The sequence below is a fragment of the Cibotium barometz genome, chromosome 10, assembly GCF_041138505.1.
Source record: "Cibotium barometz isolate CiBa-2024 chromosome 10, ASM4113850v1, whole genome shotgun sequence".
NCBI classification, from domain to species: Eukaryota; Viridiplantae; Streptophyta; class Polypodiopsida; order Cyatheales; family Cibotiaceae; genus Cibotium; species Cibotium barometz.
In genome coordinates, this window is record NC_141055.1 from 44007632 (window position 1) to 44029244 (window position 21613).

Consider the following 21613-nt stretch of genomic DNA (forward strand, 5'->3'; position numbering starts at 1 on the left):
TTAGGAACCTTTTTATGAAGGCAGCCCATGGCTGCAAAGATCTGTACCTTTTTTGTACATAGTATATACTGAATTTCCAGCACTTCTCACTCTCTCTCTCTACTCTCTCTCTACCTGCGTTTTTGCATCATGGTGCGTTTTTGCATCAGAAGGTTTTCAAGAGTGTTTAGGGCTGAAAGAAGACTACCCAGAGCTTCCGCGCGTTACACTATATGTTCCACTTGCCATTATCCAGGGAGAGTTTGCTGTAGCCCCCAAGGTGATTGATGTCCTTTTTCAGATGATTGCTTACATTCACCATATTACGGACATGGATCAGCACAGGCTATCGAGATTCACATGGGAGTCATCTAGGAAGCTGGCAGCTTAGGGGGAGAGCCGAGCTTGGTTCTGGAGGGTCACTACATGGTTCTCTGCACACGAGCTTCAGATGGAGCGCCTCCCACCGGTGTAGTAGAGTCTCGATGCACTGACATTTTGTTTCACATGAGGAGACGAACCAGGTGATCAGGACAGATATCCTCAGTTTGTGCATTCTTACGACATGGATTGCACCTTCAGAGCTACCTAGGAAGATGCACTTCTTGAGGCTCATGCATGATGGGTTCGTACAGAGAGCACGCTACCTTGATGTTCACATGTCACATGTTATAAGGATAGCGATTGGTTAGATACATGTCTCTTCCCACCGCCTTAGAGTGGAGACTGGTAGAGGAGAGGCATACCTAGGCAGAGCCGGATCTACAGACTCTACCTCACTGGAGTCTAGAGTCAAGACCGAGGAGCATTATATCTGCCATTGTCCGGTTTATTATGAGATACAAGGGAGATTCCATTGCCTCTTCAAAGAGGGATACGTTCCATTGACTCAGATCATTGATTACACTGACCAATGATGCTTGGGGCTCTTCCTACTTAAGCTTCGTAGACACAGAGAGTCCCTTCTTAGAGAGCCTAACCCACGAGCACCTTGTGGACCTCGGCGCAGAAGCCCATTACCAGTTTCTTCCAGAGACAGGCTGAGGACGATCAAAGGCTGGATCCCACCACACAGCCACCACCAGCTCGAGCGCTTCCTAATACAGATCCCACACCACCATGGAGAGTCATCCTCTTCCAAGCCAATACTTTACATTGGGCTAGACGCCCACCTCCATCCAGACACCCACCATCTACCCATCAGCTGCTGCAGATACTGGATATGCTCCATTGACACCGATCAACATCGTCCAACCCGGTAGATATTCCATGAATATCTAATCTGCAATTATTTGGTCCTCCTAGCTCTGTTTCACATGATAAAACCCATGCCCGGACACTAGAAAGGTGGAGAAGACATGGAAACAGGGTCCATCAGGTTTGATTAAGAAAAAGCACCATTCTTGGTCAAAAAGTAGGAAAAAGCAAAAAGTCAAACAGGGTTGACCGAGAGCCAAGGGCACCATTGGAAAGAGGAGACTGAGCCGGACCAAAAAGCTAAAAGGCGCTTTCTCAAAAAGCAACACCAGGGCCAAAAAGCAAGGCGAACTTAAAAAAGCAAAGTTTAAGAACTTTGACAAAAGTGAGTAATATTTTATTATAAAGTGGAAAGCAAAGGGAAAAAGGCAAAAGCAAAAGCTTGGTTAGCCCTAGACTTGTACGGGCATATACATGGGCGATACGGACGTGTGTACGGAACTGTACAAGAAGAATTTTCAAAAACCCTAAAATTGCGTCAAAAACCCTAAAAAATGCTTTTTGAAGGTTTTTATCGCGCGAAAACCATTCAAACAGGTTTTATATCTGTTTTCTTGCGAGAGAGAGCTTTTCCTCCATCGTTTTCTACATGGACAAGGCTATAGGAGTTGTGGAGATTACTAGTGTTTCTTGGACATGGTGAACTTGGGCATAGAGCTTGGACATAAACATGGAACTTGGACATATAGCTTGGGCATGAAGCTTGGACATGAACATGGAACTTGGCTATGGAACTTGGACTTGGATTTGGATCCAGACTTGGATTTGGACTTGGACTTGGACTTGGACTTGGATTTGGACTTGGACTTGGACTTGGATTTGGATTTGGATTTGGATATTAGATTTGATACTAGCCAGGTGAGAGATACTTGTGGGTCATCCCCGTGGTGTCCTCAACACCAGAGATCTTGTGCCTCGACATCGACATTGACTTGGATATCCTACATTGGCATATCTGTTTGTTTTGTATTCATCGATTGTATTGATCCTGGCCAGCGTGCCCGTGGATTATTCTTGAGTAAATTCCTGAAAGGGGGCAGGGTGTGTTCCCCGCTCAATGTGGTGTACTGTGCAAGATCCCTAATCCCTTCTATCTCTCCCCTCTCTCTCTATATCTTTATCTCTTAGACACATGGTTGAGTCTGTCACTACACGCCCCGTTGGGCTTGCAATGGTATCAGAGCAGGATTTCTCTTCAAGAAACTTTCTTGGGGTGACAGCCATGTCGAGAGTAGGGGGAGACCAAGGGCCTCATGAAGGGAACAACCATGAGGTTGATACAGAAATTCTTGATGGGAACCAAGGTCATCAGAAGAGTACCATGACTTTCAGTAATTTGTATGATTTTTCAGATAATTCCTTGCTTGTAGAATCAAGTGGGAACATGACCAAAGAAGGGCTATGATATTTGAAAACTTATCAATGAACAAGCCAATGAGGCCGAAGGAGTGGAATTCGCCAAAGCTTATCTATGAGCCAAAGGAGTTACCATTGCAGAAGGATCTAGAGCTACCCAGTCTATTTCTCGTGGACAAAACATGGAGGCTATTCCCAGGTCAACCTTTTTCAGATGCAGCTTCTTCGGGATAGGTAAGGGAAAGGAAGGCAAAGGAAATTACATCAACCGGTAAGATGGATTTCAAGCCGAGAGAGAAAAACGTCAAATTTGATGCTTTTCATGGAAAGCAGGATACCCAGAAAGCTTTATCCTTTGTCAAGAAATTTGATGCTGCTTTTGGAGGTGACGATTACTCCGAAAAGCTAAAGCTTCACATGGTTCGTATGCATTTGAAGGATGCTGCCCTGAATTGGTGGCTAAAAGTAATACAAGAAGGGACTGAGTCGAAGACGTGGAGCGACTTCAAGACTTAGTTCAACAAGAAGCTTTTACCCGCAAACTTTGAAGTAGATGTGCAAAAGGAATGGGATGCGGTAAAGCAGAAAGTTGGTGAGAATGTGGCATCATACCTTAAACAACTTTTCAGCAGCCTTTTTTGAAGTTTACTTCTTATGCCTCCATTCCATCACTAATGGAAATACGTAAGTGTGTCAATGGATTGCAACCTAAGCTTATGCAAGCAGTTTACATGGCGGTACCAAAGACATTGGAAGAAGCTCAAGACAAGGCTTTGCAAAGCTGAGGCCTTGTACATACCTTGGATGGGCGACAAGACAAAGAACGACAATCGGAATCCATTTCAAAAGAAAAAGTTTAAAGACCGATCCCCATCAAGAAGCCGATTCTCTCGAGAAGGATGGGAGTGGAGACAAACCCCCACTCTTTTGAAGAAGATTGTTCCTCGAGTAACATGAAGAATATGCCAAAGAAGGGAAGTGTTTTCAATATGGAAACAAGGGACATATGGTTGCAAATTGTCGTGTTAAGCCAAAGCAAGAAGCCAAAGAGATTAGAAGATCATAAGATTGACATCATGCCAAGAAGTTCACCTCCTAACAGGCCTTCTTATCGAGTGAGTGAGGCTCAACAAGAGGAGATTATGAAGCAAGTGACCGAGCTTTTGGAAAAGGATTCAGAAAAAGGATTGCTCTTGGCGTATGTGTATTGATTACAGGGGTCTTAACAAGATCACTGTAAAGAACAGGTTTCCTATTCCTAGGATTGATGATATCTTGGATAGATTGGATGGAGCCACTATCTTTAGCAGGATCGACTTGAAGAGTGGTTACCATCAAGTCAAGATTGTTCCAGAGGACATTCACAAGATCACATTCAAGACTACTTTTGGACTCTCTGAGTATTTGGTGATGCCTTTTGGTCTTACCAATGCCCCGCTTACCTTCAACCGGATGGTGGCACAAGTTGTATGTGAATGGCAAGAAGAGTGAGCTCTTTCTGTCAGAGATTCACTACTTGGTCCATATAGTGTCGTTAGGATGGACCCATATAAGGTCAGGGCTATTTTGGAATGGCCAAAGTTGACTAGTGTGCATGCAGTTCAAAGTTTCCTTTGCTTATGCTCTTATTACGGAAAGTTCATCAAATGGTTTGCTGTGGTAGCAAGTCCACTACATGATTTGATAAAGAGAGCTGTGGGATTTCGGTGGGCCAAAGTTGAAAAAGAATGATTTGAAGAACTAAACTTTTATGCTAGCAAACGACTGGTATTGATTATTCCAGATTTGACAAAGAAAGCTGTGGGATTTCGGTGGGCGAAAGTTGAAAAAGAATGATTTGAAGAACTAAACTTTTATGCTAGCAAACGACTGGTATTGATTATTCTAGATTTATCAAAGCCATTTATGGTAGAGTGTGATGCTTCAGGAGACTGCATTGGAGTAGTGTTGAACCAAGAGGGCCATGCCGTGGCCTATGAGAGTGGAAGACTTCAAGCAGCGGAAAAGACCACATTCACATACGAGAAAGAATTGATGGCTATCATTCACGCTTTAAAGATTTGGAAGCACTATCTTATGGGTGTTCAGTTTGTTATCAAGACAGATCATCAAAGTCTTAGGTAGTTTATGTCTCAACCTAAGATATTAGAAAAGCATGTAAGATGGGCTAGTTATTTGGCCTAATTTCATTTTCAGATCATGCCTACACATGGGAAAGACAACAAAGTAGTAGATACTCTATCTCGAAGACCCATGATCCATGCAGTTTTCACTTCGATGAAGGATCCTTATGCTACCAAAGAGGATTTCAAAGATGTTTTGGAACAGATTGCGGAATAGAAATTTGGTGACTTTTTATGTCATCAAGTAGGGTTTTCTTATCATGCGAACCCAGGTCATGTGTGACACAAGGAATTGAGGGCAAGGTAATGGAAGAGTGCCATGCTCCTTTCTACATGGTGCATAGAGATACCTTGACTACACTTAAAGCTTTGGAGAGCTACTTCTCTTGGCCTACTATGAAAAAGGACATTGAACTTTATGATTCGAGAATGTTTGGTTTGTCAGAAGGTCAGTTTGATCGACAAACACCAGCAGGATTATTGCATCCACTGAATGATCAATGGGAGAATATTGCTATGGATTTTTATCTTTGGATTGCCAAAGTCAGGAAACGATGATATATGGACCTTTTAGAATACCAAGAAGATCAACCATGTATCTCATCGGTTGGACCTTTCATATCATTGGAGGATATAATGCCTTCCATGATAGTTTAACCATGTACAGGAGGAGCTTGTATTGAAGGATCCACTAGGGGCGGAAGAACCAAAACAGATTGATTTTCATTCTGTGAGAAAAAAAAGAAAGACGGTGGTCAGAAAGTTCCTCTTCGAATTCGAGAGTTATTCGCTATTGGACGTGAAATGGATGCCTGAGGAGTACTCCTAGGACTATCCAGATATACTGCGAGCTTATGAGCATTGAAGAAGTGGTTGGTCTAGATGTATTTGAAGTACAGATATGGACATCTTGTGATCAAGACAGATTCAAGAGGGAGGGATTGTACCTCTAGCTCTCTTCATTGTATTGGACTAGGATTGATCATTATTCTGCTTATAATGGTTACTTGGACATGCTCTAGTTGGGTGGCAACGATGCCTAATAGCCCGAGGAGTAAGATTTGCATATGGGAGGCAACGATGTCAGATAACCCATCGGACGACAATGATGCCAGATGACCCATTGGACGGTAACGATGCCAGATGACCCATTGGACGGTAACGATGCCAGATATCTTGGATTTTCGCAGTCGGGTGGTCATTGCGACAAGATGGCCCGGATGACTGTATTGGATTTCGTAGTCAGGCGGTCATTGCAACCAGATGACCCATATGACTGTATTGGATCTCATAGTTGGGCGATCAATGCGACTAGATGGCATAGATGACTATGGAAGAACTCTCGAGCGGTCTTAGTGACTAGATGGTCTTGAGGATAGTCTGAGTGGTCCTAGTGGCCAGATGGCTCGTCACGGTTTTGATGAAACCAGACAGGACAATCCATGAACAGGAGGATCATTACATTGCATACTCAAAGCCATCTGGTCCTAGTGACCATATGACCTTGAGGATAGTCTGAGCGGTCCTAGTGGCCAGATGGCTCAACACGGTTTTGATGAAACCAGACAAACCAATCCATGAACAGGAGGATCATCACATTGCATACTGATGTATTTTTGAATTTCTTTGACTTTGTGTGCAGAATTTGATGTGTGGACAACGCTTGGATTTATGGCATGTGATAGTCCACTGGGCTGCAAACTACCTGGCCAGTACCTGGAATACCCAGTAGACGCGAATGATGGATACTTGTTTGTTGACTAGCTTGTGTCTAGTTTTTGCTGGAGGTAAGTATGCATTTATTTTTTTCTAACACATGTGACATGCCATGAGAAGTACCATCAAGAACAAAGCTATTGGTCAAAGAAAAGGCATTGAGATGTTGCCAGATGAGCAGATGACACCGCAGATATGGGGAAAGACCAGATGCACAAGCTCACCTGATGGGGCTAGTATCTTGAAACATATGGATGCATTTGATGTACCTTGAAACATATGAATGTACTTGTACGTTGAAACATATGGATGTACTTGATGTACCAGGGACATATGGATGTACTTGGAAGATATGGACATGCTTGGAACACTTGCGATCCGCCGTTGAGGACAACTGTGATGTAAGAGGGAGAGAATGCAACTATTTGCTCCTCCTAGCTCTATTTCACATGATGAAACCCATCCCTGAAGTCAAACAAGGTTGACCGCGAGCCAAGGGCACCATTGGAAAAAGGAGACTGAGCCAGACAAAAAGGCTAAAAGGCGCTTTCTCAAAAAGCAGCTGTAGGGCCAAAAAGCAAGGCCTTGAAGTTAGAAAAGCAAAGTTTAAGAACTTTGACAAAAGTGAGTAATATTTTATTATAAAGTGGAAAGCAAAGGAAAAAAGGCAAAAGCAAGCTTGGTTAAGCTTTTGGCAAAAAGCAAAGCCCTCTTCAAGTATAAAAAGGCTTGACCCTCTCTTGTAGCATCATGAAGGAGATCGTGGAGTGTGTGTGGGTATCATTATGATCATGGAGAGCTTCTTCTTTGCCATCAACACCTTCTACAACTTGCTTTTCAGATGTACGGTTAGCCTTAGACTTGTATGGGCATATGCATGTGCGATATGGACGCATGTACGGAGCTCTACGGACAGAAATTTCAACAACCCTAAAATCACTCCAAAAACCCTAAAAATTTCTTTTTGGAGGTTTTTATCACCCGAAAACCATTCATGTTACAGGATCTCTGAGGACAGGGGCGTTTGGCTCTCGGGAGGTAGGCTGCCCTCTCTTTGATGACTCCCCATGTGTGGGGTGAGAGAATTATTAGGTTGGGTGTGTCGTTGACTCGTTTGTGATTTGTCAGTTTTGTCTGACTCGGTGGGGCTTGTGGAGGGGCTGATGAATCTGATGTGAGCCAGAGAAATCTGTGATGGAGGTTTGGGTAGGGTCATGCTGCTCTCCTTTGTGTGCCTACATTAGGGCATCTCGGTGTCAGCACAACTCAGGCAAGTACGTACCCAAGCAAAAGCTTGGATCTCTGGAGTGCATCAGCCGTGAGACGGAACATTTTTTGTGTGTAGTGCATCACCCGTGAGAGGAGACAAAATCATTTCTGAAAAGCTCTCCTGTATCTCATAATGTAATGGGCATCGAAGCAAGTAGTGCTCTTCAGAGTTTCTGTCTCCGGTCAGCATAATCTGTATATCCCAGCCTCTTGTGGAGTACCCTCAACTCGTCTTGTCTCAGACTGGAGTCAGTGAGAAGATACCTGCAGCTGCCCAATACCAATGCGCATGGCTTGAGAGGTGTGTTGAAAGAGATCTAGGTTTCTCAATGAAACCATCCTCATGTGACCTGCAGAAAGTGCTCTCTATAGAACTTGAGCTTCGTGGGAAGCTCCAGGTGCTGGCTCGTGTGAAGCTTTGCACATATAGACGGATGATGATGTTGATCTACTGCCTTAAGAGATCTAAAAAGGGGGAGTCTAGGCTGTGTTGAAAGGGTGGCAGTAGTCTGTGCATTTGTAACCTGTTTGCCTCAAGCCATCAGGCGACATGGGAGTACCAAGGTCTGCTGTCCCCTTCCCATGTAGGCTGCCTGGAGGACTCAGATTCCAATTTTGGAAGCCAGTCTCTAATCAGTGTATGGAGATGAGAGATATAAGCAATCATCTGAAAAAGGCATCAAGAACCGGAAGTGCTGCTCCAAACTCTGCAAGAATAATCTCGTTGGGTACTGAGGACTTACTGCCGATCATGCCTCTAAACATCATCACCTGCACCCTCTCTATCCTCCATTTCTCCTCATCCAAACCCAGTCCCCAAAAGAAATCCCTGTACGTCATAGCTGTCTAAGCAACGTGTCAAAGAGCCAGCTTTTTTGTGCTTAGTTCCTGAAAGTGGGCCTGAAAGCAGGGAGCCAAGGTGGCAGACTCCTTTGCCAGGCATGCCTTAGCAGCCAGCCACAAAGTCATAGTTGTTACGAGGCGCGCTTTTCAAGGCGTATGAGTCTTCCGAGGCATTCGAGGCGTCTGGGCATAGTTGATTTTTTTTTTGGGACCATTTCTGGTTTTGCCGGTTTCTGACCGTTTTTGTCTGTTTGAGTCTCTAGACGGGGGCTATAAGGGCCCCTCTAAGCTGTCAAGACTCTCTCTCTCTCGTCTCTCCCTCTCTCATACACACTCTTTCTCCCTTCCTTAAGGCTTAAACCATAGACACAAGGGACGGGGGACGGTAACGGGGACGGGACGGGGGACAGCCATAAGTAGGGAATGGGGATGGGGGAGGGAACGGCACTCAAAAAGTATTTTTTTAAAAAGTTTTTCTACTCTATACTTATTCTACTTTGGAAGTACATCAAAACGAGCACAAATTTACACTAAGAGAGAGAGAGAGAGAAATGAAATGATATATTAACGTCTTCAAAAGGCCAAAATGACCTATGAGACCAAAAAGGTTACAACAATTGGTGGATCTGATACAATGTCTGTGTAAGGAAAGCTAAAAACAACTAAACAACTAACTGAAATTGAAACAACTATGAGGAAAAGTACGCTACCAGGAACTCCTAATGGATAACATCTAGGAGGAAAACTCCAGCAACAAAGGTAAGCATCATACACATCACTATCCAAAGATGTCTCTCATCGGTCGATGGCGGATATCCTCAATGTCCTCCATGGTGAGTACTCTGACTGGACGTCTCCCATGCCGTGCTAGTATGGTCCTGATCCTCTGTTGTAGTCTCCGCCGGTGTCGAGATGGGCCTCTCATCTTGGGGCGCCTGGACCGCCCTAGCTCTATAGCCCGATCAATCAGTGTACCTCTGGTGCGGCTGTACTCTGGGGCTAGCTGCAATGCCTGCTAACCTGACTGCTCAATCTCTGGTCGAAAGAAGTCTGTAATCTGCCTCTGTAGGTGTCTCTCCCTCTCTGATCCCCTCCCTCTCAGGAGACCCTCTCTATGTCTACGCAGCTCCAGCAAGTACAATCCGAGGCATCTCTGATCCTGGTATCTCATGACTCTAGAAAGTGGTCCAAAGCCCTCTCTGAACAGGCAGTGAAAACGGCCTCGTATCTCATAATATACTGGGGAGAGAGAGAGAGAGAGAGAGAGAGAGAGAGAGAGAGAGAGAGAGAGAGAGAGAGACGTCCTCAAAAGGCCAAAATGACCTATGAGACCAAAAAGGTTACAACAATTGGTGGATCTGATACAATGTCTGTGTAAGAAAAGCTAAAACAACTAAACAACTAACTGAAACTGAAACAATAACTATGAGGAAAAGTAAGGTACTAGGAGCTCCTAATGGATAACATCTGGGAAGGAAAACTCCAGCAACAAAGGTAAGCATCATATACATCACTATCCAAAGATGTCTCTCATCGGTCGATGGCGGATATCCTCAATGTCCTCCATGATGAGTACTCTAACTGGACGTCTCCCATGCCGTGGTAGTATGGTCCTGATCCTCTGTTGTAGTCTCCGCCGGTGTCGAGAGAGAGTCTAGATAGTAGAGAGTAGGGCCTTGGGTGAGAGGCTTGGAAGTTGGAAGCTACTAAGTGAGAAGAAGCTTGAGGGAGAGAGACTAGAGAGAGTAGATACTAGATACACTCAAGTCTCATAGAGTGTAGCTTGAGGCTTGAAAGTTGAGAGAGAGAGAGTTGCTTGAAGCCTTGAAAGTTGAAGGGGTGTGTGTGTGCTTGTAGCCTTGTAGCTTTGTTCTTATATAGATATTAGATAGGCAAGAGAGAGAGGCAAGGGGAAGAGAGAGAGAGAGAGAGAGAGAGAGAGAGAGAGAGAGAGGCAAGGGCCACAAGCCCAAGGCTCAAGCCTAAAGGCCAACTTCCAAGCCTCAAGGCAAGAGAGAGGCAAGGGTCAAGGCCCAAGGCCCAAGTCTCAAGGGCCAAGCCTCAAGACCCAAGCCTCAAAGGCTCAAGGCCTCCCCAAATAGCCAAGGCAAACGGCTAGAAACGGCCTTGCAAACGGCTAGAAACGGGCGGAGAAAAACAGTTCGACTGTGCGTGCAACGGCTTTCTGCGTCCCCCCATTGTGCCGTCCCCCACAGGAGTCCCCGTTCTTGCTACTCTCCCATTACCCGTCCCTTGTGAGGGACTCCTCCAGGGGGACGTCCAACCGTCCCCTGTCGTCTCCGTCGCTGCACCGTCCCGACTCGGCGTCCCTCCGTTCCAACAGTCCGTCCCTTCCGTCCCATGTGACTATGGCTTAAACCTTGCTCAAGGCAGCCCCTCTCACACACACACTCTCACTCTCTCTTTGATCACGAGCTTGACCCTGTTTACTCCAACCACATCTACCGCCAACTCTAGGATGTGGAACCTATTGTCCCCCTATCCACCCTCACAACACAACTAACCACCATACTCCACACATCCGCCACAGCTTCTTTCATTTGCACGCAGCGGTCTACTGCCAAGCCACCTTGCGGTTCCATGCCCCAAAACTGTTGGTATGATGACGAATGTCGGGCCACACGCCATAGTAGCAACGGAACGGGAACGGGAACGGAACGAAAGCACCACCAGGGGAACGGGAACGAGAAAAAGGGGGAACGGGAATGAGGGGGAACGGAAACAGGGAACGACCTAGATAATTCCTAGAAATGACGATAAATCTTAACATACAATGCACATTTATATAACCAAATCAGAGACACACTAAAGTCTAGTGCACCATAATTTGCATGGCTAGATACTAACACTGAACAGATCTCACAAGTCAAAATAAATTAGCCCACATCATACATGACATAAGTGACAAAAAGCACAAAATGTGGCCCACATGGCACAGCCTAGATAAAAGAAACAATCCAAGTCCAAAGTCCAAGCCTCAAGGTGACATGCACATTGCAAATAGTAAGGAGATATCATGCATGGCTACTGCCAGTGATGCCATCAAGGAGACTATCATCTATGTCATCCAAGAAAGCCATATCATCAAGACCAACATCTGCAGCATCCAAATCTTCAATCCCATCCTGACCAGGATCTGCAAGTCCATGTGTCTCCTCATCATCCGAGGACTCCTCATCAAGCAATATAAACTTCTCTGGTTTGGGAGATGCCATATCACCAAGCAAGCGCAAATTAGCACTTACAAAAATCAAGTCATTGACTTGTTTTGTCCCAAATTTGTTCCTCTTCTTGGATGCAACATGGCCGAACACACTCCATAGCTGCTCAATCGGAGAGGAGCTTGCACCTTGAGACAAGATCCTTACTGCCAATGATTGAAGCTGTGGTGTACGAGCCCCATAATCCTCCCACCATAAAGCAGCCCCTATCTTAAACCTATCTCTCTGAGCATCAGCCGATCCAAACCTTCCCAACTTGCTGCGATAAAATCCAAGTTGGTCTTTCACCAACCTTCGTTTATCTGCATCACGAACCTGCCTAGAAAGCACTGTCTCCCAACCATCCATCACCTCATCATCGGCCTCTTGTCCACATCCTTGGAACTCGGGATCCAAGACATACGCTGCAGCATGCATAGGAGAATGATAACCATTCCATCGTGCTTCACATAATTCTCGAACCTATGCATATTTCTTATCAGACAAGCCCATTTCCCCTATTTTCTCGATCATTCGGTCAGCCCCCCTATAAACCTTGCCAATGCATGGCTCCCGTCCATCTTCAATCCGCATCAAGCGCATGATCGGCTTCATCATAGCATTGATAGTATTGACTTCATCCCAAAATGTGAAGTCTTGTATGGTTCTTGCAACCTCTATGCCGGCTCTTGAGCGAGAAAGTGCCCATCCCATCCACTCATTGCATACAACCAACTGCTTCAAAGGCAATTGCACTTTGGATAACCTCTTCATCATGAGAAAGTTATAACCAAAGCGTGTCTCTGAGTACTTCAAGAGATCCTTTTTGGCCGATCTCTTGCGGAATTCATTCAAAATAAACTGATGGTTTTGAATGAAGCTTATTATCTCCTTGCCTTTTTGAATGTGTGGATAAACCCATGGCAAGCTGCCAACATCCTTCAATAAGTTGCTCAAACAATGAGCAAAGCATGGACTGAATGTGATATGCGGATACCTGTCTTCAAGCTTAAGACCAGCTGCTCTATTTGTTGCCTCACCATCAGCTAAGAACTGAATAACATTCTCTGGTCCAACTTTCTCAATACCTTCGGCCCACTCTTCCACAAGCTGATCTGCAGTTTTTCCAGTCCCAGAAGCATCATGTGAGGAAATGAATTGCATTCTTCCTCGAGAATAAGCAACCATGCCATGAATGGACCTTTTTCGAGTGTCACTCCAACCATCTGCAATAAACGACACACCATTCTTTGCCCAACTTTCATGCACAGACTCTAAAGCACATTCAATTGCAGCTTTCTCCTTTTGCAACAAGGTGGTGCGTATGGTCTCATATGAAGGAGGCTTGTATGTTGGGCCATACCGTGCAATCTCCTGGACCATTTCAATGAAATATGGAGACCTGGCAACATTGAATGCTACATGATCATGATAAAAGAACCTTGCAACAGCTGCATCTACCCTCTCTTTCTTGCGGGGATCCCAAGCTGCTCCCAAGGTTTGCTGCTTGTCGGAACTTGCACCCATAGACTGCGAATCTTGGGAAAATGCAAAGCTCCCAAGTCCTCCATACTGTTGTCCATCTCCCAAGTGTACATCTTCCTCTTGTCTACTGAAGTAAGATGCATCAACTGCCGGTTTCTTTCGTGCACATGCTTTCTCCTCTTCACTTGGGTACTTTGCCAAAAGCTCTCTACGCATTTCAGGTGTTGTCCCTGGGCATTTGTTCACTTGTGCTTTTTCATTGTTCACATGGCATAGATGTGCTCTCACACGATTTGCTCCTCCTGACTTCTCTTTGTTACATTGCTTGCATTTCCATCGTGTTGCACCTCCCTTAGATGAATACCTTTCTAGCCTTTCAACCTCGTCCCACCAAGTAGCATTCGAAGCTGATCGCTTTGAACCCGAGTAAGCCATGATGTCTGCAAATTCGGGCAAAAAGTTGAATAGGCTTTCAAAGTTAACCATTCCAGAGAAATGAGTCCTTTTTTTTCTTCTGTTTAATGGGGAGAGACTGTGCACTGTGCAGTGTGCAGTCCAGATTGTGATTCACCATAGGTAATTTTTAAAACACCAAAAGTTCAAAGTTCAAACAAAAAAAGAGAGAGAGAAGAAAGAGAAAAGCTTCTTGCTGCCTTGCCTTTTAGATGACTGTAGTCTGCACAGTGCAAGGGCTGGGGGCCTGGCTGCCAGTGGCTCGGGCGACTGTACTATGCAGGCAGCAGTACAGAATGTCAGGACTCAGAAGTTGAAAGAACAGCTGCTGTACGGGAAGGACAGTACGGGCGCTGCTGTACGGGCAGGACAGTACGGGCGCTGGCGGCTGTACTCGTGGAGTCGTGGACAGCAACGGCGTGAACTCCGAAAAGCGACGGGCGACGGGCGGCGTACGGACTTGTGCGAATTTCCGAAAAGCGCCTAGCGCAACTTGCAAGGCTTACGGGCTTCATTTTTTTTTAAAAAATCCACGTCATCTGCACGTTCCCACGTGGGGGAACGGCATGCTAGCGTTCCCTGGCCCGTTCCACCTAGCGTTCCACCTAGCGTTCCCTGCCGTTCCACCTTCTTTCGACCACCTCCACGTTCCACCATGCGTTTCCAGCGTTCCACTGGTCCACGCGCTGGGGGAACGCGTTCCACCGTTCCCAATGGGGGGAAACGGGGTTCCCCTGCTACTATGCCACACGCTCCCGTCTTAAGCATGAGGTACGGATTGGGCAAATCACAAAGCACCAAGCGGAACGGATTTCTCAATGGCTCACCCAACGCAAGAAACGGGAGTTCTATGCTCGGAAAGACGATGAGTTATACCGACTTTTCTTAGGGCCGAACTGCAAAGAGGCATGGAGGAAACTCCGATAACATCGCCCTTCCACACCTTTCACCTGTCGAGACACATGGCACTCCTATGCACGCTCCGTCTATCATATCCCGCATCAGCCACCCCTACCCCCACCAGCAGACCCCCGCCCCACCACTTCCGCCTTCTTCACAAAGGGCATGGTCCTCAAGGCCATTCGTAGACTACGCAATGGGCGAGCCCAAGATCACGAGGGACTCACTGCTGAGTACATCTTGCATGCCCATGATACCCTAGCGCCCCTACTAGCCTACATGTTCAAAAGAGCCCTTTGTGAAGGATTTCCACCCTCTTGGTCCACCAACACCATCACTCCCATCCTCGAAGCCGGAGATCCAGTTGATCCAATAACTACAGGACGATCATGATTGACCACACAGCTCATTTGCAGAGAGCCAAGGATGCAAAGCCTCAAGACAGGCTAGCTTTTGGAGGAGCTACTCTACCCTTGACCACATCTTCACCCTCCGTGCCATCATCGAGCACGACACCACAGGATTTACTGCTGCTTTGTGGATTTCCACAAAGCTTTTGATATTGTACCCTGAGCCCGCCTCTTACACCGTCTACAGGAGATCGGAGTCCCATCTGACATGGTTTGGAGCATCATCACCCTCTATGAGTCTGTCACGAGACGAGTGAGAGCCCCAGAAAGTACATCACAGGAGATTTCCAGCACCATTGGGGTGAAACAGGGCTGCCCTCTATGATCTATCACCCACTCTTTTCGGCCTCTACATTGATGAGATCTCGAGCTTCATTGACGGATTAGGCGGGGCTGGTCCCAGACTGGCAGGCATATTGATCCCCATACTACTTTATGCTGATGACATCGTCCTTCTCGTAGAGTTCCTTGCTTAAACATAAAATGCTTCAGTGGTGAATGTACATGAATTTTTATTTGGAGTGCCTCCCCCCCCCCTTTAGTACAGTTTGGACTCCCTTTTTTTCCGGCTGTCTCACGAGGATACCAACCGGGTTATCCGGTCAGATCTTCTTAGCCTCATGGATCACACCCCCGGAGCTCCCCACAAAGATGCACTTTTACAGAGACCACTTCCTCACACTCACTGAGGATGGATTCATCCAGCAGCCGGGCTACTTGAGTGTTCACATGTCCCATGCCATGCGGATTGCGATTGGCCAGATACGGGTTTCTTCCCACCGCCTTAGAGTGGAGACAGGTAGAGTTGAGCGCATCTTCAGAGCCGGGTAGCTTGTACGGACACCCAGAGAGGAGAGGATCTGCCGACCGACTATGTTACACAGAGGTTGAGACGGAGGAGCATTACATATGCCGCTGCCCAGTATACTATGAGATCCGCGAGAGGTTTCACTGTCTATTTCGTGAGGGATTCGGTCCACTCTCCATGATCATTGACTTCCAGGACCAGCGTTGCCTGGGCTTGTTCCTGCTTGAGCTCCTCAGACACAGGGACACCTTCTTGAGGCATAGGCCCTAGCCACCCCCCCCCCCCCCCCTCCCTTGGCAGCCAACCATCACCAATTTCTTCCGGACCTAGGAGGTGGCGTTCCTTCATGATGGATTCCTCATATATTGTACATTTGTTGATGTGAGATATATATATATACATATACACATATATATATTATTTACATAAACCCATGTACACATGCACATTAACATGTTTACAAGCACACATGTACACATGCAGAAATACATGCACGTGCACACACACACACACACACACACACACACACACACACACACACACACATAAAAACATACACGATGTACACACACACAATGCAGACAAATAAAACGTATTGGTGGATAAACATTGCATCATGATAGAGAAATATGCATTTTGACTAGCGGCCTCATATGAGAATGTAACCCCAAAAAAAAGTCAACTAATACGTCGAAATATATGTATCTAAACTCCGCCTTGTTATTGGAGCTTCAATTTTATAAATTAAGTGAAATTGTGTGTGTGTGTGTGTGTGTGTGAGAGAGAGAGAGAGAGAGAGAGAGAGAGAGAGAGAGAGAGAGAGAGAGAGAGAAAGAAAGAAAGATTTTATTAACGTCTTCCAAAAGACCGAACTCGGCCTATGAGACAAATCAGAGTACCTGTATGGGGTATCCTCTGTCATCCCAACAAAATGAAAAAGTACTGAACAAAAAGCTGAATCTGGGTGTGCAGGGGATGGAGCTCTACTACTAGGAGAATGCAAAGCTATATGCATGGAGTATACAATCATGATATGCAACCTAGCTAGCTCCATCCTGTACCATACTGGGGGTATAAAATGGTATAGATCAGTGAAGGGGGTGTCCACAGCTCCCTGAAGAACATGCCTGGGTGTGCTCTGAAGCGAGCCAGTCGCTCCGCACCCTCTCTGTGAAACTGAGCTCTGATCTCTGTCATCTCTCTCTGGTGTAGGCGTGGTGTCCGAAAGCCAGGTGTCCTTTGTCTCCTGCGGGCTCTAAGTGTCTCTGCTCTTTGGAGAGTAATTCCCTGCCGTGTAGGGGCTGGGAGGGGGATGGATCTCTGAAAAAATGTAGTAATCTGAGAGAGAGAGAGAGAGAGAGAGAGAGAGAGAGAGAGAGAGAGAGAGAGATTTTCTAGAGCTTTCAAAAGAAGCTAGCCTATCAAGAATAGTCGTTACTATGTTAATATATTAGGATATAAAATGATGCTTAAGAATACTACATGTGTCTCTTTGCGACACATTTGTATTTTACAAGCTTCCATTATGTTACAAGTGTCATCATACGCAATCTCCTATTTTCTTTTAGTGTGATGTTAATTATGATCATACATATGTGTTACGTTTCACCTACACACATGTGTATAGCATGAGTGTATTGTCTTCATGATCATGAGTATATTTGAGCATGTGAGTACCAATAGTGAAGAGGTCCATCCTAGATTGATAGTTTAGGGATCTTATCATGCTTAAATTTTGACAAGATCGGACACCGAATGATCTTTGACACTTGCGCTTCATTAAAATCCAAGGGCACCTTATTTCTGACACCATAAGTCTATTTCTTGCGGTGGCTTAGAAATTGGTATGAATAATCTATTTTCTTGCAAGTTCCTATTTTCTCTGTCTTCCTAGGATTGGAGTCGACCCTCCACGAGCTGCTCTGGACCGACGTTGCGCGAGAGGAGTTACTCGGATCGAGCCTTTGTAGTCCAGCGTGCTCGACGCCCTCGCCCCCCCCCCCCCCCCCCCCGGTCGGCCACGATCACCTCATCAGCTCCAGATCCAAGACATGCTGAGCTACCTTTCCACGTGACATAGCTGAGGGAGACCTCTCGGCCATACTCGTCAACCCCATGCTTGACATTTTGGAGAGTGGTATACCGTCTACTCGGAGCTGATGTTGCTCCCATGTTTTTATGTTTTTAGTATTCCATGACGAGTTTCCATGGACAGTTTTGTATCACCCCAGTGAGATAGCTATATTTATGTTTTCATTTTGTTTTACACGTATGATGTCACCACCTCCACCTGGCGTCCTGCGAGAGTGAATGTCATCTGACTCCTGCCCTGTCTCGATGTATGAAAGACCATAACCTTGGTTTTCCCAAGGTTCACAGTAAGACCCCTCTGTGTGCAGAAATCATCGAGTGCATGCAGATGCTGTTGTAGACCTCCTGGAGACTCAGACACTAATACAATATCATCATTATAAAGCATAATATGTGCTGAGGTACCTGCTAGATCAACTCCATCTCCGCCTCCCCGTGTAATGAAGTCAGCCACCTCATCAATGTATAACCCAAATAGCGTGGGGGAAAGTGGGCATCCTTGCTTCACACCAATGGTGCTAGCAATAGTCTCGGACATACCTCCTAGGCATTTGACTCGCCCAAAAACCTGCTCATATAATGCATAGATGCCCCATGTCATTTCTGCTGGTATGCCAAGAGACTGTAGGCGCTGAAAGAGCCTCTCTCGTGGTACTGTGTCAAATGCCTTGCGGAAATCCACAAAGCAGCAATAGAGCTTTCTCTTCCTCACTCTGGCCTGATCAATCATACATCTCAAAGTGAATACATGGTCAGTGGTAGAGAAAGCTCTCCTGAAGCCTGCGTGCCCTGATGAGCGTTAACCTACTCGCTGAGCATATAAGCTTAGCTCTTACTCCAACACTCCAAACCTGCTTTTTGGGCATCCTCTTTCACGTCCTTTTTGATGTTCCTCTTCACCACTTCTACCCAACCCTCCCTTGTTGCCTCTATCTTACCTTCTAGGCTCTTGGCGATTGCCTTGGTGAGTTCCTCTTTGATGGCCTCTTTGTCAACTTCCACAATCTCCCCCTCCCGTGGTGGTCGGTCCTGTAGAGAGATCACCTCTACTTTGAGAATGTCGATTTCCTCCTTCATAGTGTCCCGTTCCTTCTTCCATCCCTCTTTCTCCTCTTTCCATGCTTCTTTCTCCTCCTTCCCTCCTTTCTTCTCTTTCTCCCTCTCCTTCTCCCTTCAAGCTTTCCTCTCTTTTTGTAAAGCTTCGATCTCCTTCTCGAGTTTGGAAAGTCAGTTGATGATGTTGTTGATGGTGGAGTCCGCCGTCTTCTTGTTTTCTCTGATGGAGATGTTCAGCTTATCCTTGACTATCTCCTCTTTGCTTGCACCCTTGGCCTTGTCGATGTACCTCGGACAGAGAACCCTAACACTTATGTTGCTGCCTTGGAGGCCTGAGCAAGGGTGGGTGAGGAATGGCTGGCGAACATAACCTGGATTGGGTTGGGGCTTCACATGGCGGCGGCAGCAGCAGCACAGGCGGCGACCAGAACGAAGCGATGGAGAGGGGATGCGCAGGCGACGGGGAGAGAAAGAGAGAGAGGTGACGGGGAGAGAGATGTGAAGGCGATAGGGGGGAGAGAGAGAGAGAGAGAGAGAGAGAGAGAGAGAGAGAGAGATGGGAGGGGATCCACAGGTGGGAGAGATAGAGAGAGAGAGAGAGAGAGAGAGAGGGCAGGGGGGCTGGCGGGAGAGAGGGCTGGCGCAGAGGGGGTTGCTGGCGGCAGGGGGGGCAGAGGGGGCTGGCGCAAAGGGGGCGAGGGGCTGGCGCAGGGGGGGTTGCTGGCGGGAGGGCGGGCATAGGGGTCTGGCGCAGAGGGGGGCGAGGGGCTGGCGGGAGAGAGAGAGAGAGAGAGATAGAGAGAGATTGATTTATTGATTGTTTGTTTTGGACTTGATGCAGGGAACAACCATGCTTCTACCAACCAATGCAGCTGATCCTGCTAGTATGGTGGCACAAGCACTTACAATATACAAGAGTGTCGTAAATGGGGGTAAAGTAAAGAGTCGGGTGAAGGAAATTACTAGTGATGAGAAACGAGGTGCTGCAGGTGGTGGAGGGAGTTCGAAGGAGGGATACTTTGCAAGAGATGAGCACCTTGGAGATTCTGATATTGGGGTAAATGAGATGGCTGTAAGAGATGGTCCTTTGCCTTTTGTTTCAGATACAGCAGGGGAGGCCTTCACACTTCAGAAGAAACACCCGTCTTGAGAGGAATTTTGGCTACTAATAATGCACCCTTAAGAAGCAGAGAAATCCTATTTTTGAAATGCACCAGGGAAAGAACACAAACACCTTGGGTGTTTTCTTTTTTTTCGGTTGTCCCGAAGGGTTATGTTACCACAGAATTGTGGAACTACATGTCCGCTTGGTACTGTTCCAGTTGGCAACCACAAGTTTTGCAAAGGTCAACATTTTCATTCGAGTGTTTGTCCTTGCAAGATAAGGTTCTTGCACATGGATGTACAGTTTTTGGAATAGCTGCTATACATGAACTGTGTGAAGGCTACCTGAAGGCATTGTATAAGCTGGGTTGGATCGCCTCTGTGAAGAGTATGTTGTTGTCCCTCTATTGGTCCTTACTGTTAACCAATTGGAAATATTTGCAAATGCTTTCTGTGAATTCATACTTGGTTGAACTTTTCTCAATTGTGTTTCCTATATCTGCATCTACTCTTGTTGAAACGTTCAACATTTGAAGTTCGGCTTTGCTCAACTGTTTCTTAGAAGGTTTGATTACGTTATATGCATATCCTATGATTTTGCTGACTTGTCTCACAAGTTGGAGTTTTTGTAGGGTTCTTAATAACAATTGCCAGTCCAGTAGGAAATGGAGAGAGCAATCCTAGATATCAATGTGGAAGGTTATCCTTCGTTCTTTTGGATTTTTAGGTAGGTGTAGAAGAAGAGGTGGTTTGGATGATGTTTAACATTAATAATCATGTGAACTTACTAGGAGCACAATTTGTTTAAAGATGGACTGATTTGTCAACCAGCAGTGGGAATGTGAGCCATAATAATGTCTACAATACTACTTGATGAGGATAAGAAAAAGGTACCTCATCATGAGAGTATGCCCCACTTACATTAGTAGTGTTAAGGTCAAATAAGAGTCTAGCACTCCTATCCTTTTACATTTCTAAGTGTTGCTTTTAGTATTAAATAAAACACGTTCACTTCTAGTTTGTTGATTTAATATCATCTCCCAGGTTAGGGATTGCCTTCTATCAGTCATTATTTACTTTGCAATATTGCTTTTGAAAAAAATTATGTTTTTAATGCTTTAGCATGGGTTTTAAAAGATGATATTCATGACCAAGCAACAATGCTAGGAGAACCAAAGGTTCTCTTCGACTTGCACGCTACTCTAAACCACGTCTTTATTCCTAATCAAAGCTTGATAGCTATTGCGCCACTTATGAAATTATCTCTAATGTGAGTCTCTTTGGACAAACAAAAGTGTACCGTGTAGAAATATGTGTATATTAGAAGTAAGACATAAGAGTTCTTGGTACGCTATTGTTGAGGTGGGTATGATGTTACCACTAAGATAGGCAATATCTAGACATGGAAATGTTAAACGCCCAAATGGGATTATTGAAGTACACACTTTGTAGCACCTCTCTTACCATACTCGCACTCCTGTCCTAGTGGGTTATTCATCAAGATATTTCTACTTTCCATTCCTCTATCCGACACACCAATCT

At 45.8% G+C, this 21613-nt stretch overlaps 1 protein-coding gene across 2 annotated transcripts in view; it reads left to right on the forward strand.

Moving 5' to 3' along the window:
- The window catches only part of LOC147634946 (uncharacterized), a 158360-nt gene extending 137805 nt beyond the window's left edge, over positions 1-20555 (forward strand). For both annotated transcript variants that reach the window (XM_086804211.1, XM_086804212.1), the window contains one exon: positions 19809-20555. In XM_086804211.1, the coding sequence (XP_086660337.1) occupies positions 19809-20117 (309 nt within the window). In that variant the 3' untranslated portion in view covers positions 20118-20555. The remainder of the gene's footprint in view (positions 1-19808) is intronic.
- The last annotated feature ends 1058 nt before the right edge of the window (positions 20556-21613 follow it).